We start from the raw sequence: 15883 nt of genomic DNA, 5'->3' as shown, positions 1-15883 counted from the left end.
CACAGTCGAATTATCCAACGTAGGCCTAGACATCAGTACAAATATTTTAATCTGACTTCATTTCGTCAAGCTGAACGCTTTACACAAATCAAACTGAGTGTCGCGAAAGACCAAATTCATTGATAAAACCCATAACAGGAGACAAAGCGACACGCCCTAAAAACAATGTCAATAGGGGTGTGACCACCATTTGCGTTGATACAGGCGAGGCAACGGCGGCGCACTGAAGACACTATTTCATTGAAAACAGCCTGGGGAATGTTCCAAATGTCAATTGAAGATTGGCCCGTCTGGTTCTGGTCCTGTCGTAGGCGTCGATCCTTCTCTTCACAGACATCTTCATCTTCCCTTGGCAAGGGAGTTACCTGACCATTAAAGTCCAGTTTTCACCCTTGCCGAACTAGACTGGAATTATGGGGTTATATTTAGGCTCGACTAACGGGTCTATGCATAGTCTAATCAAAATCGCGTTACGAAATCGACATCCGGTTCGTAAACTGCCATGCATATTTCGATCGATTGCAGGATTTGCACAGCATGTGTACCGTCAACAGATATTTTCCAAATCTGTTCATGTTTTTAATCAAGGTGCTCACGTTATTTGTTGCACTTCGCGAATTAAAACCCGTTTTATTACAATATAGATCTTGGTCATCGATCAGATCGTCTTCACTGAGCGCCCCCATTTTGTTTGAAGCAAATGCAAGTGATATGAGAGGTGGAATCTGATTGGAGGAATAGGAGGGCATAGAAGGAATATAACCCGTAATAGCCACTGGTGGCGCCACGGTCGAGCCCAGAAATTCCAGCCAAGTTCGGCAAGGGTGGAAACTGGACTTTGACAGTCAGTAAACTCCCTTGCCTCGAGAGGATGAGACATGTTCAATGGGGGAGAGGTCTTGAGAAACAGTCGGCCATGGCAGTATAGCAATGTTCTACTGCCTCAAAAACTCTGTTACAACCGGTTGCGGACGGTTCTACCACTAATTGCTCCCAACCCAGGAATTGTCCGAGCAGTTAATGTGGCAGTATTGTTTCGAAACCGTAGATGCACCAACCGAATATGGTTGTCTAGTTGACGTGACGTCACGCGTGGTCGCCCGGCCCGTGACAAGTCCTGAGTGTTACTCTGCTGTAGATATCGTCTCCAAAAAGATAAAATTGTGTTCAGATGAACATTAAAATGTCTAGCAACTTCTTTTTGTGCCATTTCTGTTTGCAGCATACCCACAGCGCTGATTTCCAGCAAGCCGTGGCATTCTGTAAGCGGTATCTACGGCTAAACAACAATGGGTAAAAATAGCTAAACAATCATTTTGTGCAGTTCACATTATGAAGCCACGTGTGTGAGCTAGTATCATGCTCCACACAAACACTCTAAAATCCAAATTGTACGGCGTGCAATAACATGCTGGTACAAACTGTGAATGACAACCTTAAAATCCTCATAAATTTACTATCAAAATAAATATATATTTATTGAACTTTATACAGTTACATTCTTCCGGCAGTATACATGGCAGATGTATGTAGCTAGTTTTATATAATGTCTATAGTATACCTATGCATAATTAATATAGTTAATGGGTGGGTGAGTTGGGTTCAACGCGCAACTAATATAGAATGCATGACGAATATGTGACGAGCTTGTTTGTTTTAATAAAGTGTTAAATTGTCAAAAATATATCGTTATTGTTTATGAATGTTTATGTAGAAGTTGCAGCATGAGCTTTCATGTGTGACCTCAGCGAAGTCAAGGTTATCCAATCAAAACGGATTAAATGAGTTCAACCTTGTATGACACACATATGACGTACGGGTTTATTATCTCATCACCTGTCTCTTGGCTTTCGCTCGGTCAGTTACCATAGAAACTCCACTCGTTTCCTAAAAATATAATTGTATCTGACGAGAATAAGTGCAGTATTTTCTTCAGATTGTCTCTAAGTTGAAAAGACTTTCCAATTATCTACATAACTGAGTCAATTGTTGCCTCTAATTTGAAATTTGAGTGAGTTGGGTTTAACGCCGCTTTTAACAATATTACAGTTTAATGTGGGAGGAAAGTCCGAAGGGATGCAGGTCTCAGACGTTTACCACTTCGGTGAAACCCACGAGCACGGGCATGGTGCTGACAAACCTAGAAACATAATCTGGGCGAACCGGGATTCGAACCCACAATCATAGGTTTCTAGCGTGCCAAAAGGGACGCAACTCTGCACAGCAAATCACGGCGCCTTGGACGACTGGGCCACCCGTGCCCCCGAAATCATTAAAGACCAGCCCTTTCGATGCATTTGCTGTGAATCATGATTTGGAACACGTCAGTTTCAATGTTTTTTCCCTATGACGTCAACTTTGATATTACAAACGTCACTTAACCGGAACACGGGTTTGAAATGAGTATCAAGGTATTTAATACATCCTATATTGTTAGAGTCTAGTCCATTGTGCGATTCCGACTATGTATATCTATCATAGGCTCGTTTTTTATGAATCACAGTCAAATAGTGATGATATCAGGTGTTCGCAAAAAGGTGAGGTTATCCCGTATTTTTTGAAAGCTTTACTAATTCCACGAATGTTGTAACCCCCTTATGAAACATTTTTTGATCAAACAACTTTTGATCAAGAGTCAAATGAAGACACATAAATATTCAGACATCGGTGGCGGACGACTGGGTTGTAAGGGCTATCAACGTCTCCGGGATAGCCTCTCCTGCGCCGCAACATCTGTTCCACAAGGCCACGCGGAGCCTGTACAGCCCGTACATGAGGCAGTGGACGAAGGGGGCCGCTGCTAGCGTCACCGAGAACACGAATATCATAGCAAAGCCAGGGTCCTCCGAGTAGTTAAGGACAGAATACACATAGGGGCGACCCAGGTGGTTAGTTCCCCCTGTCGACCAGTAGATGGCGGTGAACGCAGAGTAGGTCGTGAATAGGCACATACTAACGTAGAAATGGTGAATTCTGATTGGATAGCGAGATATAAACAAGTCGACGACAACAAGGGTGAGGTTGATGGCATGGGTGTTGGCGCTCTTGAAGTCCACGCCTCCACCTGGAACAGAAGGTGGAGATATAAAGATAGTAAAACAATTATTGATTTAAAAACACTAGTAACTAACCGACCTGAGATAATGGCTGATCAAAAATCCAAAACAACCAAACTTTATACGTCGATGTTATATATGGCTCACGGCGATAAATGTCAAAACATTGTAAATATAAATTAAACAATTACGCCAAAGAGTAACCAGTCTCGATTATCCGCCGAAACAGATTCCATTGGGCGTTAAAGGCAAAATAGTGGTGACAATTATATGAATGGATCACTGAAAATCAGTGATGACACCAGGTGTTCGCGAAAAGGGTAAGCAGGTCCTTCTCTACCGGCAGCACCCGCCATTCACACAATTTACTTTGGAAAAATGGTATCCACTGTGTTGGGAACTTTCATCTGTGTCGGACCAACCGCCAGTCCCAGAAAGCGATCTGATCATTATGACTGTCGTACGTCTATGCCACTGGGCCACAGCGACCCAGTGACTGATTCACAACACGAACCTTGACTTTCAATGGTGCGCCAAATGTAAATGGAGAATATTTACCTTGATACTCCACCGTCCAGAAGAGCACAGACACTATTGGGGCTGCTGCACACGTCAGCGTCTGTAATACCCACTGTAATTGTAATAGTCGGTCCGGCAGACGCAGACGATCTGTGGGAAGGAGAAATTTAACTCAAGTTGTGTGTTTATGCTTGGAATAAAACTGTTCGTCGAACGAACGTCAACAGGTGACCGTGGACCATGGTTGGGAGAGGATCAGGGGAGACAATCGACTGGTGTCAGCATGGGCGTGTCACTGTGCCCTATGGGAATGGAGGAATGGTCACGAGATCACATAGGTTGGGCTTCTCCGGACCTTGCTAACATTACTGATAGAGCCCATTAAAACTGATTCCCCATTTAAATAGCGTCAACTCCTTTCCTTTACACACCTCACGTGGTAGGGCGTCCGCCCAGAGTCATACCAGAAGACGTTAATAGATGGTACTTGTTGTTACCCTGGCTGGCGCTCGGCATTAAGAGGCTAAAACAAGGGCTGGTCGGCACGGAGTCAGTATACTGCATCTTCCCGAGGCAAATGAGTTCACTGACTATAAAAGTCCAGTTTCCACCCTTGCAGAATTAGGCTGGAATTACTGAGCTCGATCGCAGCGCCACCAGTGGCTATTACCAGTTATGTCCCTTCTAAGCCTCCCCTGTTGACCAATCAGATTCCATCTCTCGTATCACTTGCATTTGCTTCAAACAAAATGGCGGCGTCCAGTCAGGACGTTCTGATCGATAATAAAGATCTATATTGTGATAAAACGGGTCTTACGTCGCGAAATGCATCAAATCAGGTGAGCACCTTGATTAAAAACATGAAAAGATTTGGAAAATCTCTGCTGACAACGAGTTGGTGGTGCATATGCTTTGCAAATCCTGCAATCGATTGAAATCTGCACTACAGTTTACGAACCGGATTTAAATTTCGGTGCTTGATTTTGATTGGACTATGCATAGACTCGTTAGTCCAGCCAAAATGTAACGGGATCGGGTGTTCCGGCTCGCTGACTTGGTTGATGCATGTCATCGAATCCCAATTGCGTGGATCGATGCTCATGATATCAATCACTGGATTGTCTGGTCCAGACACGATTATCTACTGAGTGCGGCGTTAAAGAACAAACAAAACAAAAAATGATAAAAACGGCATTAGTCCGGACTAGTACAAGCAGACACACACATACAGACACAGACACACAGACATACACGTACACGCGCGTGTGAGATATAAATCACCTTTATCCTTCTGTCCATAGACATGAAGCCACACGGTGAGAGCTCGGATGAGGAAGCCAGTTGCCAGGATGTAGTATGACCAGTACGTCAGCCAGATGAAGATCTTCACCCCGTATTCATTGTTGATGGCCGAGTACACCACCACGCCGATAGTGTAGAGGCTCACGAGGCTTCTATACAGGGCGAACAGTATAGGCCGGTCAGTCCACTGTCAATACACACAGGAAGAACATATTACATGATATTCTATCATTTACCAGGGCCTCATTGTGTCAAGCTGTGTCAGCATAAAAACTTGATTATAATTAGGCCCCGGCCCCCTTTTCAGGAATGATCGCAGCACTACCATCTTCCCGAGGCAAGGGAGTTAACTCACTATATAATGTCCAACTTGACTTTTACAGTCAGTTAACTCCCTTGCCTTGGGAAGATGCAGCGCTTCTGTCCAACTTGTGATTTTCTTTCTTTGTTGATTAAGTCGCACTCAGCAATATTCCAGCTTTATGACGGCTGCATGTAAATAATCCAGCCTGGACCACACAATCCAGTGATTGACATTATGAGCATCAGACCCGTGAAGATCCGGGGTAGAATAGGTCTTCAGCAACCCATGCTTGCCGTAAAAGGCGACTATGCTTGTCGAAAGAGGCGACTAACGGGATCGGGTGGTCAGACTCGCTGACTTGGTTGATGCTTGTCATCGTATCCCAATTGGGTGGATCGATGCTCATGATGTCTTTCACTGGATTGTCTGGTCCAGACTCGATTATTTACAGACCGCCGTCATATAGCTGGAATATTGCTGAGTGCGGCGTTAAACAACAAACCAACCAACCATGAGCAAAGACGTAAAGACAAGTAATGGCCGGGCGTGAAGGTTGAGAAGTGAAGCGACAACTCCCGAGAAGCATTTCTTTCTGTTGATTGGTTTTAAACTTACTAATCACCCTCTCTATAGTTCGCGGGGGCACGAGAGGCCAAGCAGTCAGTCACTGACAAATGAGAATTTGACCGGCTGACCGTTCGCATCCCGGTACATACAGTTGACCACGGGAATAAACAACGTACAGTCAAACATCGAACACCAGACGCCATAAGTACTTCTCGGTTTACTGTTTCAAAAATAGATGCACGGGTGACCCAGTCTTCAAAAGCGCTGAAATTGGCTCTGCAGAGTTGAGTACCTTGGACAACGACAGAAACCTATGGTCGTGGGTTCGAATCCCGGTTCGCCCCGATAATGGTTCAAGGTTTGTCAGCACCGTACCCGTGCTCATGGGTTTCGCCATAGTGGTTAAAGTCTGATATCTGCATCACTTCGGGGTTTCCTCCCACATTAAGCACGCCGTGATAAAACGGGACTCACTCTATAGTTCGCATACTATTCAGGACCAATATAGTGTTAACAGTTCCAGTAGCGCTCTTCCTCTTCCCTTTGGTGAATATAGGCTCTAACCCCATCGTTGCAACACTGCCCCACTAAAGTGTGGATTATTGGTCATAATGTTTCTGGTTGGGCATAAAGTTAGAGTTATTTAAAAGATGTTATAATAATATGATACGACAATAAACACATGTCTATCAGCTTAATACGGGTACCCGTGAAGATCCGGGGTAGAATAGGTCTTCAGCAACCCATGCTTGCCGTAAAAGGCGACTATGCTTGTCGTGAGAGGCGACTATCTAAATCGGGTGGTCTGGTTCGCTGACTTGGTTGATGCATGTCATCGTATCCCAATTGCGTGGATCGATGCTTATGATGTCTTTCACTGGATTGTCTGGTCCAGACTCGATTATTTACAGACTTCCGTCATATACCTGGAATATTGCTGAGTGCGGCGTTAAACAACAAACAAACAAACAAATAATACGTGGAGGGAAAAGATGCAGGTGCTAAACATATAACACTTGGTGCAGATAAACCATGGATAATTGTCACTGGGACTGGGACAAGCGAACCATTATACAATTCACTGACTATGGCATGTTTATAATGTGATCGACCTTTTTGGGTCAGGGTGATCACGTGACATGGAATGTGTACTCCTGATGTCTGTCAATCAACACCTACATGACATACAAGTTGATACATGTCAATCACTGACAAATGAAATGTTTCATCATCTACATGGTAACTGAACTGGCCGACCGTTCACATCACGGTACATACAGTTGACCGCGTCACTAAAGAACATACAATCAAACATCATATATCATGCCTGACGCCACAAGTACTTATCGGTTTACTGTTTGATAAATAGATGCACGGGTGACCCAGTAATCACAGGCGCTGCAATTAGCTCTGCAAAGTTGTGTGCCGAAGGCGTTCAAGAAACCTAAGATTTCGAGTTCGAATCCCAGAGTCGGCTCATTATGATTTTTGGTTTGTCACTACCATACACTCGTTCTCGCGGGTTTCACCAAAGTGGTAGGCGTCTGGCATCTGCATCACCTCGAGCTTTCCTCCACATCAAGCTGACACGCCGTGATATAACTGGAATACTGTTCAGAGCCCACTCAAACCCACTCATTCACTCTTTAATAAACTGACAGATAGATGTCATAAGATTTCACATTGCTGCTATCTCCGTAATAATGTATTCATATCAATTAAGTTATACAATTGGTATCTTGTTACACTTTAGTAAGTGTAAATCTCGGATGTGACGATACGTTCTGTATGTTCAGATTACCCAAATGACGTTTAGTATGCACGTGTTTATTTCCGATTTCCCTCACGATACATTGACGGCAACTTTCCGTTCGACGTCCACTGACGTCCGTCCCTATCCTACAGTTCAGCAGTGGGGAGCGTCGTGCACTTGTAATGAGCGAATCAATCAGGAAGAGCAACTACTAAACCATGACGTGGTAACAACAGTGTGTGTCAATATGTACTCGTTCTAACAACGCAGTTCCTTTAGCTGAAACTAAACATCTCCGATTATACGAGGGCTGTTAAAAAAGTTCAACTATGGACCATTACAAAGTGAATAAGTCAGTGTAATATATTGTTTGAGTAGTTCATGTGTTTATGGTTTGAGTAGTTCAAGTGTATATGGCCTGTTGAGGTCGTGTGTGTATTAGTGACAGCCAGTTGAGTGAGTGAGTGGGTGAGTTGGGTTTAACGCCGCTTTTAACAGTATACAGCCAGTACCGAGCCGTCATCAAGTTTTTTACTTAAGAGAGAAGTACTCCCCAAGAACTTTGGGCAGCTATGTTTAAGGCTGGAAGAACAATCCTTGATGATGAACCGTTGTCTGTTTCAAACGGCCCCCAACTTCCATCAATGAAAATTCAACCAAAGAAATAGAAAACTTATAATGTTAGACAGACGTATTACCTTTGCTGGACCTGAGGAAGACACAGGCCCAAGTCATTGATCCATTGAAACTATTATTCATGAACATGTACAGATGAATAAGATATCTGCTCGTTGGGTGCCAAAGTTTCTAAATTCTGATCTTAAGGAAAAAGGGATCTGACACTGCCAGAAAAGTTCTAAGCTAATTGGGGGGATTGCGTCAAATTAAAAAAGAGATTAGTAACGGATGATGAGACATGGGTCTACCACTATGATCCCGAGTCATAACGTCAATCCAAGAAATGACAGCATTCCACTTCTCCCGCACCATAGAAATTCAAGTCTTTACGATCAGAAGAAAGTTATTGCCACTGTATTCTGGGATGCAAAGGGCGTGCTCCTTGTTGATTACTTAGAAAGTTAAAAGCGGGGTTAAACCCAACTCACTCACTCACTCACTCTCACACCTCTCGACTTGCAAAGGCTGCTGTGTGACAATGTTGGTTCGAAGAGCTTCCTCACCCTCCATACTTGCCAGACTTGCATCAAGTGATTTCCACCTGTTTCCTAAACTTAAAGAACACCTTCGTGGAAAGCGCTATGACGACCTTAGAGCTGCCGTGAATGGGTTTTTCAGGGTGGCTTCGAAAAACTTCTTCCTGACTGGAATTGAAAAGCTTTACTATCGATATGAGAAGTGTATTGAAAAGCAGGGAGATTATGTTGAAAAGTAAAGTTAAAAACACTTTCACAATTGTTGGTTTTGTTTGTAAGGCTTAGAAATTTTTAGCTCAGCCCTCGTAGGTATGAATTTGAACGCTGAAATTGTGTGTGGAATACCTGTATTTTTTCAGTCGTTCAATCAAGTTCAGTTCTTGTGTTCCTACCTTAGGGAGCATTTCATTTTCGGAGGGTGAGCGGGATATTTTCTATAAAAATAATCAAGCCTTAGCCTTCCTGATTTTTGTTTAAACATAACGCGCACTGTAAGAAAGAAATAACAAAATGCTCTTTAAAGTATCCAAAGGATGCAGGTAATTAATTCCATGTAGGAATATATAATTGAGCACCTAAACATTAAAGACAAAATGCTGATCTCAAACTACAACACCCCCCCCCCCTCCCCCCCCCCCCCCCCCCCACACACACACTCCATATACACCCCTTTAAAAATCAAATGCTCCCTTATAATGGCTGGATTTGGTCGGATGTAATCAAGTAATATTAAATTGTATGTACCAACTCAACCATATACGATCAATATCAACAAGACCAAAGATTACAGTACATAACTATCAATCAACGTTGCAATGCCCAAAACTTTTTCTTTATCTCGATCGCGTTACACCCAAAGCTCGTGCGTTCCTTAGAATACCACACATTCCACGAATACATTTCGTTGATCCGTTTCGAGCACGCGTTTATTGGTCAATGTTCTTGATTTATGAGCATTTTCCAAAGCTGTAAGTATTTAATTGGGCCTGTGTAGTACCACTTAATATCCCGCTACAGAGTATACACGTGTACAGATATATGAGGTGGTAAGTGAGTGTCTGTTGAGAAGGGAGGACTGTCGTGGCAGGTGGTGAAGGTGTTACGCGTGGGCGTAATCGGAGAACAGGTGGCTAGTTATACAACCAATAACTCAAACGCTAGCACAAAAAGTTCGAAGTCCAGTCCTTCTCACACAGCGGGAGATGACACTGATCCCGTGTTTTTGTGAAATTTTAGAAAAATATGTTTGTACTATTTTTGTCTTGCCATCAAACCTGTTATGAATTTTCACTACTTACTTTTATACTTAACACAAAATAAATTAATTAGCTTTTTTAACGTTGTTACCTGTGATAACTGGTGAATGTTACGTGTGTATGGTATCCAGTCCCCGTGTTGATTTGCCCCCACACGTGGCCCATGTTGCACGCGCTGTACCGAGGCAGGGAAATGGCGTGTGTGTGGTTATATACGCTCAACATAGCTAATCATGTCAAATGATTTCAGAAAATACCTGAAAAGCAAGCAGATATGTCCACGCGTAGCACACCCACGAGTGAATCAACATCTCTCATTTCAGGGGGTATTTTATTCAACCAAACATTTTATCCAAATGTTATTAACCATTGACATTACAGTCGCAAATGTCAGCACTTCGCTGCCATGTTTATAAAATAAATAGATAGTTGCGAAGGTGGTTGTGATATGATGACAGAAAGCTGGAATATGATGTGATCTGTGTGAGTTACATGCAGTATAATTAGTTATATGATGAATAAATATTTTCTCTGACAACCCCTCCCCTCTCTATTTTAATTATTACTGTCGAACTCTCCTCACAGGTACTCCTTCTTTCCATGTTAGTATTCTTGCCACTAGCTCATACAATCGCTACCTGAAATAATTCAATAATTTTCCAGAACCCCCCACCCCACCCCACCCCCGACCACATTCGCCTCCCCTGTCTGTAATCTCCCCTTCTTTTTTAAGTATTCATTCCTCTTATTTCTGTCATGTCAGCGTCTCACTATGACAAATGCACATTCCTTTGAAATAAAACACGCACCCAGACAATTAAGACAGCTGTACATGAAGTGACAGTCGACTCCATGGGTTGAGCGGGTTTATAATCCAATCTAACCCCATCTGAACACTTCTCACAGATATGGGACGTTTGTATTTCCGTATTCTGATTTTTTAATTTGTCATTTATCTTTCTGACCCAAATAGCCCCTCTGATTACACCCCAAAAAGTTCCTATCACCTGAGAGCTATCACGTGTACAGTATACGCTGTTATCACACTCGCAGTATTATTAATGGAGGAATGTCGACAAGATACTTGCTCTTCCTAATACCGCTAATGGTATATGTGTATACACTTGTTATTTCATAGCAATTAACAATACCCAAACTATTTAATAATAATTAAAAAAAATAAAAAAATAATATTAATAATAATAATGCTATTTATATAGCGCAAAATCCACATCGCTGAGGGACATGCTCAATATTTCCATTATCCTATATTACAATTTCACTCCACACACCTGAAATATTGCTGAGTGCGGCGTAAAACAACCAACCAACCAACCAACCAACCAACAATACATCTAGCTACAGTGTCGTTGAATATTCAATAATTCATCCGCCATTTTAACATGCTCTTTAATAAGATTAATAATATATAAAATGACAATAGATTGACAATTTTAAGTTGACCGTGGAAGCTGAATTACAGGTAGATCCATATCGTGCATTAAGACGATATGAGGAACCAAGTTGATTCAATTCAGTTAAAACCCATTTGGTATTTTACTTCATATTTTATATATATCAGTCAGTTATGAATAACCTAAGTACACGGACACAATTTATTAACATAACTACAACATTAGTATCTAGAAGCACTGAGATTGACACCGGCGACCGTGTTGTCTATTTTGAACGTACTTTTGTATACTTGCTTCTAATATACGTATTGATTTACCTGAGACAAGACGAATTCTGTTTTACTCTGTTCTTCTACATGAAATCCAAATAAGTGTCTGTGACAATGACAGGCACATACTGATCTTCTCTCCATAGGCACCGATATGTGAGGATATAGCCAGTAAAATCCACACTGACATATATAACTCATGCACTCTCTGAGTGGACCCTATTCTCTGTAAGGAGCTCTTTTATACCGATAACGTAGAGGCGTAGTGCAGAGCTCTCAGTACTCGTGTCATAATAATGCAAGGCTTGATATGGCCAATCTGACAAATACGGATCTGTTACTTATAAATCATCACACTAACAGGATGGAGGCTGATAACTGACGTAAGATATTCATCATATGAAGGAGATGTAGGAGGAAGCTACTTTTATATATGGGGGCAAATGAGATCATGTGAGAGCAATATGTCACACTGTACTCTACACCACACACGATAATAATAACAACAACGACGACGACGATAATAATAATAATAATAATAATAATAATAATAATAATAATAATAACAACAGGCTATTTATATTGCGCATATTTCCACACTATTCATTGGCTTGCTCAAAGCGCTATTATTACCCCGGTCACTGGATCAATATGCACTCAAGAATCATTCTCAGCCCCCTGGGGAGTATACAACTCTGCCTGTTAGGCGTTTATAGGTTATTACGATCTCATCCTACCGGGTACCCATTCACTGCTTTGTGAACAGAGGCAAATTTCGAACAAAGTCACTTGCCCAAGGAGACGCCACATGTGTTTAATGTGCTTCAGTGTGGGGCAGGACCGAAGCCTTTTAAATCGATTATATGTGCTTAAACGTTGCAATTTTATCCAAATTACATCGTTTAAAAAATATCTCAAGTAATTTAACAAACACTAAACATTCATGATAACAAAGATATGATGTAACTATCGAACCAGAACATTTCGACAAAACATAAACACATATTTTAAAAAACTGTCTTGCATTGTTTTAATGTTTCAAATAAATAAATATATTATACTTTGTAAACCTACTCTAATGTATTCTGACACTCTCAATAGTTCACCACGGTTCACATTAATAAAGGTAATTGCATCGGACATTATTTTTGTCACTGATGCGCCAAATTGGAAATGTCCTCCACATGTCTACCATAAAACATTTTGTAATACTTTACTGAGTCCCTGAACGTCGTATGACGCTCTTTGAAATTTCACTTCGACGAAGGAGATGATACGTACAAGAATGTATGGGATTGTATTTACATTGACACTTAACTCTTCTGCACATTGTGTGGGTGGCGGTTGCTACCGGTAGGGAAGGTCGTGCTGACCCTTTTCGCGAACACCTGTTGTCACCACTGATTATTAGTTCCACGTTCATCTTCTTTTCACGGATATCTTGACTTTTGCGCCCAACGGAATCCGTCTCGATCGATAATCGAGAGTAATTGTTGACGTCTTATGTTTATTCCAGCTGACTGGGTACATATTAAGTGTTTTCTGTTTAATGTGTTTTCTTCATTATTCAAGCCCATGTCGCATGTGATTCTTTTGTCTTATCTTTTAGCTTCACTTATCAAAGAAAACGTGTTTTTTTCTCTTATCCAGCATGTATAGCATGTGTGAGACCAACAGTGATTAATTTTCAATGTCTGTGAAATGCCGACTGAAAATACTGATAAAATGGCATTTATTAAGTAGCTCAGAAAACTACCTTTTGCATTTCAAGAACTAATGTTTCGAAAATGAATTTAACACAGTGAATGGGAACAACAGTGATTAATTTTCAATGTCTGTGAAATGCCGACTGAAAATACTGATAAAATGGCATTTATTAAGTAGCTCAGAAAACTACCTTTTGCATTTCAAGAACTAATGTTTCGAAAATGAATTTAACACAGTGAATGGGAACAACAGTGATTTATTTTCAATGTCTGTGAAATGCCAAATGAAAATACTGATAAAATGGCATTTATTAAGTAGCTCAGAAAACTACCTTTTGCATTTCAAGAACTAATGTTTCGAAAATGAATTAAAAAAACTGAAGCTATGGTGCCAGGCAGTGTATCTTTAAGTAATAATTGTGAGTTGAAATTGTTTTCATTCGACCTCAGCCTCATCATGATCTCAGCTAATAATTAGTCATCGGATATGACCCTAGATTCTGTCTTTCTATATTATAGATGTGGGCACTGAAGTAACTACTCTTAAAACATGTTTAATCCTTGTTAGATAATTCAAACGTGTTTTGATCCCAAAATATGTTTGTATCCCAAAACTTTTTAGAATTGTTTTAAATGCAAACACTTACCAATACCAAGTAACCTGGTGTATCTGCCGCGTTACATCAAAAGACGTTAAACGATGGTCCTTGTTGTTAATGCGCTCGGCATTCAGGGGCTAAAACAAGGACTGGTCGGCTCGGAGTCAGTATACTGTGTCTGAGTGGGATATTCATGTTCAACTGCGACATGGTATCTCAGCGAGCTAGCACTATAAATCGACATCAGTCCGGACTAGTACAAGCAGCCACACACACGTGTGCATGGACGTCGCTATATAAGTGCAATAATCTTGGACGCGACGTTAAACCCAATTTCACCTCACCTCCAAGTAAAACACAGATCAGTTCAGATTTATATATATAAGTACACCTCTAACTCGCTGTTGTAATTATCAAAGCGAAATGATACATTATTCGGAGACTCCAGTATTTATAATGTCTATATACATGTGTTAGATCGGACGCTATTTCTAGTATTAAAATAAGAATATTTGGTTGGTCACTTGAAGACTTAAATGGAATTGCACAACAATCGACATTTCTTTTCTGAATAATGCTTGATTTTCATTGCCCTGAGATTAAATTCCTCACAAGAACGGCAAGTAAGGGAGGTTTAAGAATGTTTGTTTGTTTGTTCGTTGTTAAACGCCGCACTCCATGCAGCTATATGACGGCGGTCTGTAATTAATCGAGTCTGGACAAGACAATCCAGTGATTGACACCATAAGCATCGATCCACGCAATTGGGATACGATGACATGCATCAACCAAGTCAGCGAGCCAGATCACCCGATCCCGTTAGTCGCCTCATACGACAAGCATAGTCGCTTCTTACGACAAGCATAGTCGCCTTTTATGGCAAGCATGGGTTGGTGAAGACCTATTCTTATCCCGGATCTTCACGGGTCGGTTAAGAATTGATGACACCATTCCGATCATATCGGATGGGAATAAAACACGCAAAGCCTTTGTTCTCTTTCAGGGACTTAAACATAACTTATAAAAATGTTTAGATAGTGATAATTATAAATATGTGACCTTTTCAACATATACTTTTTGTCAACACAACATATACACCATACACGCTGGGACTGGCAGTAAAACCATTTCCATGAAGATCGAGGAAAACAAAAACTTTCCCTAGATGTATAGTGGGCAGGAGTGGACCCATCTTCCCGAGGCAAGAGCGTCCACTATAGCCTTTCATTCAAAGTCCTGAAACTATAGGCTTAAATATAGGCTAGTGGATAACCTTGCCTCGAGAAGACGTGGTGGCCCAGTCGTTGGTTTGAATCCGCTCGCCCCGATTATGTTTCTAAGTTTGTCAGCACCATATACCCGTGCTCGCGTTGGTTTCACCAACGTATAAAACATCTTTCAGCTTTCTCCCATATTAAGCTGATATGCCGTGATATAACTAGTCTGGAATATTGTCCAAAACGGCGTTATATTAATCCTACGCACTCAGTCACTCGGTCTTGACATATAATTCTCTTGTGAGTGAGTGAGTGAGTTGGGTTCTACGCCGCTTTTAGCAATATTCCAGCAATATCACGGCGACACCCGAAATGGGCTTCACAGTAATTCTCTTGTGGTTTTAGTGTACATTCCACAACGTCTGAGGTACAATCGAACATGCACTTTCTACCACGATTTCAAAGAGCGTAGAACTGGTCCAAAGTTGCTTGATCAAGGTTCATAAATACAACAGGGCTTAAAAATAAAATTACAAGTAAAGCTTCCATTTTAAGGTAGACATGTGGAGGGCATTTCCAAATATGCAAATTTGACGCATAAATGACACCAATGATGTCAAATTTGTAAATTTGACGCATAAATGACACCAATGATGTCAAATTTGCAAATTTGACGCATAAATGACACCAATAATGTTCGATTCCCTATTTTGACTTGTACCATATGCTCCCGTGTTTCGTCATGTCGGCAAATGACTTGCAATAT

At 41.3% G+C, this 15883-nt stretch overlaps 1 protein-coding gene across 1 annotated transcript; it reads right to left on the bottom strand.

Annotated features, from left to right (window-relative positions):
* Positions 1–2154: 2154 nt before the first annotated feature.
* Positions 2155–11833, bottom strand: LOC124113381 (protein rolling stone-like). The gene is made up of 4 exons (XM_046473685.2): positions 11644–11833; positions 4857–5064; positions 3615–3725; positions 2155–3064 (listed from the first exon to the last, which is right to left on the bottom strand). The coding sequence occupies exons 1-4, from the start codon at positions 11794–11796 to the stop codon at positions 2658–2660; spliced, it is 879 nt and encodes a 292-aa protein (XP_046329641.2). The 5' UTR covers positions 11797–11833; the 3' UTR covers positions 2155–2657.
* Between the last annotated feature and the right edge of the window lie 4050 nt (positions 11834–15883).

Source organism: Haliotis rufescens, unplaced genomic scaffold, assembly GCF_023055435.1.
Source record: "Haliotis rufescens isolate VD_foot unplaced genomic scaffold, xgHalRufe1.0.p SCAF_1, whole genome shotgun sequence".
Taxonomy (NCBI): Eukaryota; Metazoa; Mollusca; class Gastropoda; order Lepetellida; family Haliotidae; genus Haliotis; species Haliotis rufescens.
The sequence above is the reverse complement of the archived record's forward strand: the minus strand, read 5'-3'. Positions and strand labels throughout refer to the sequence as shown.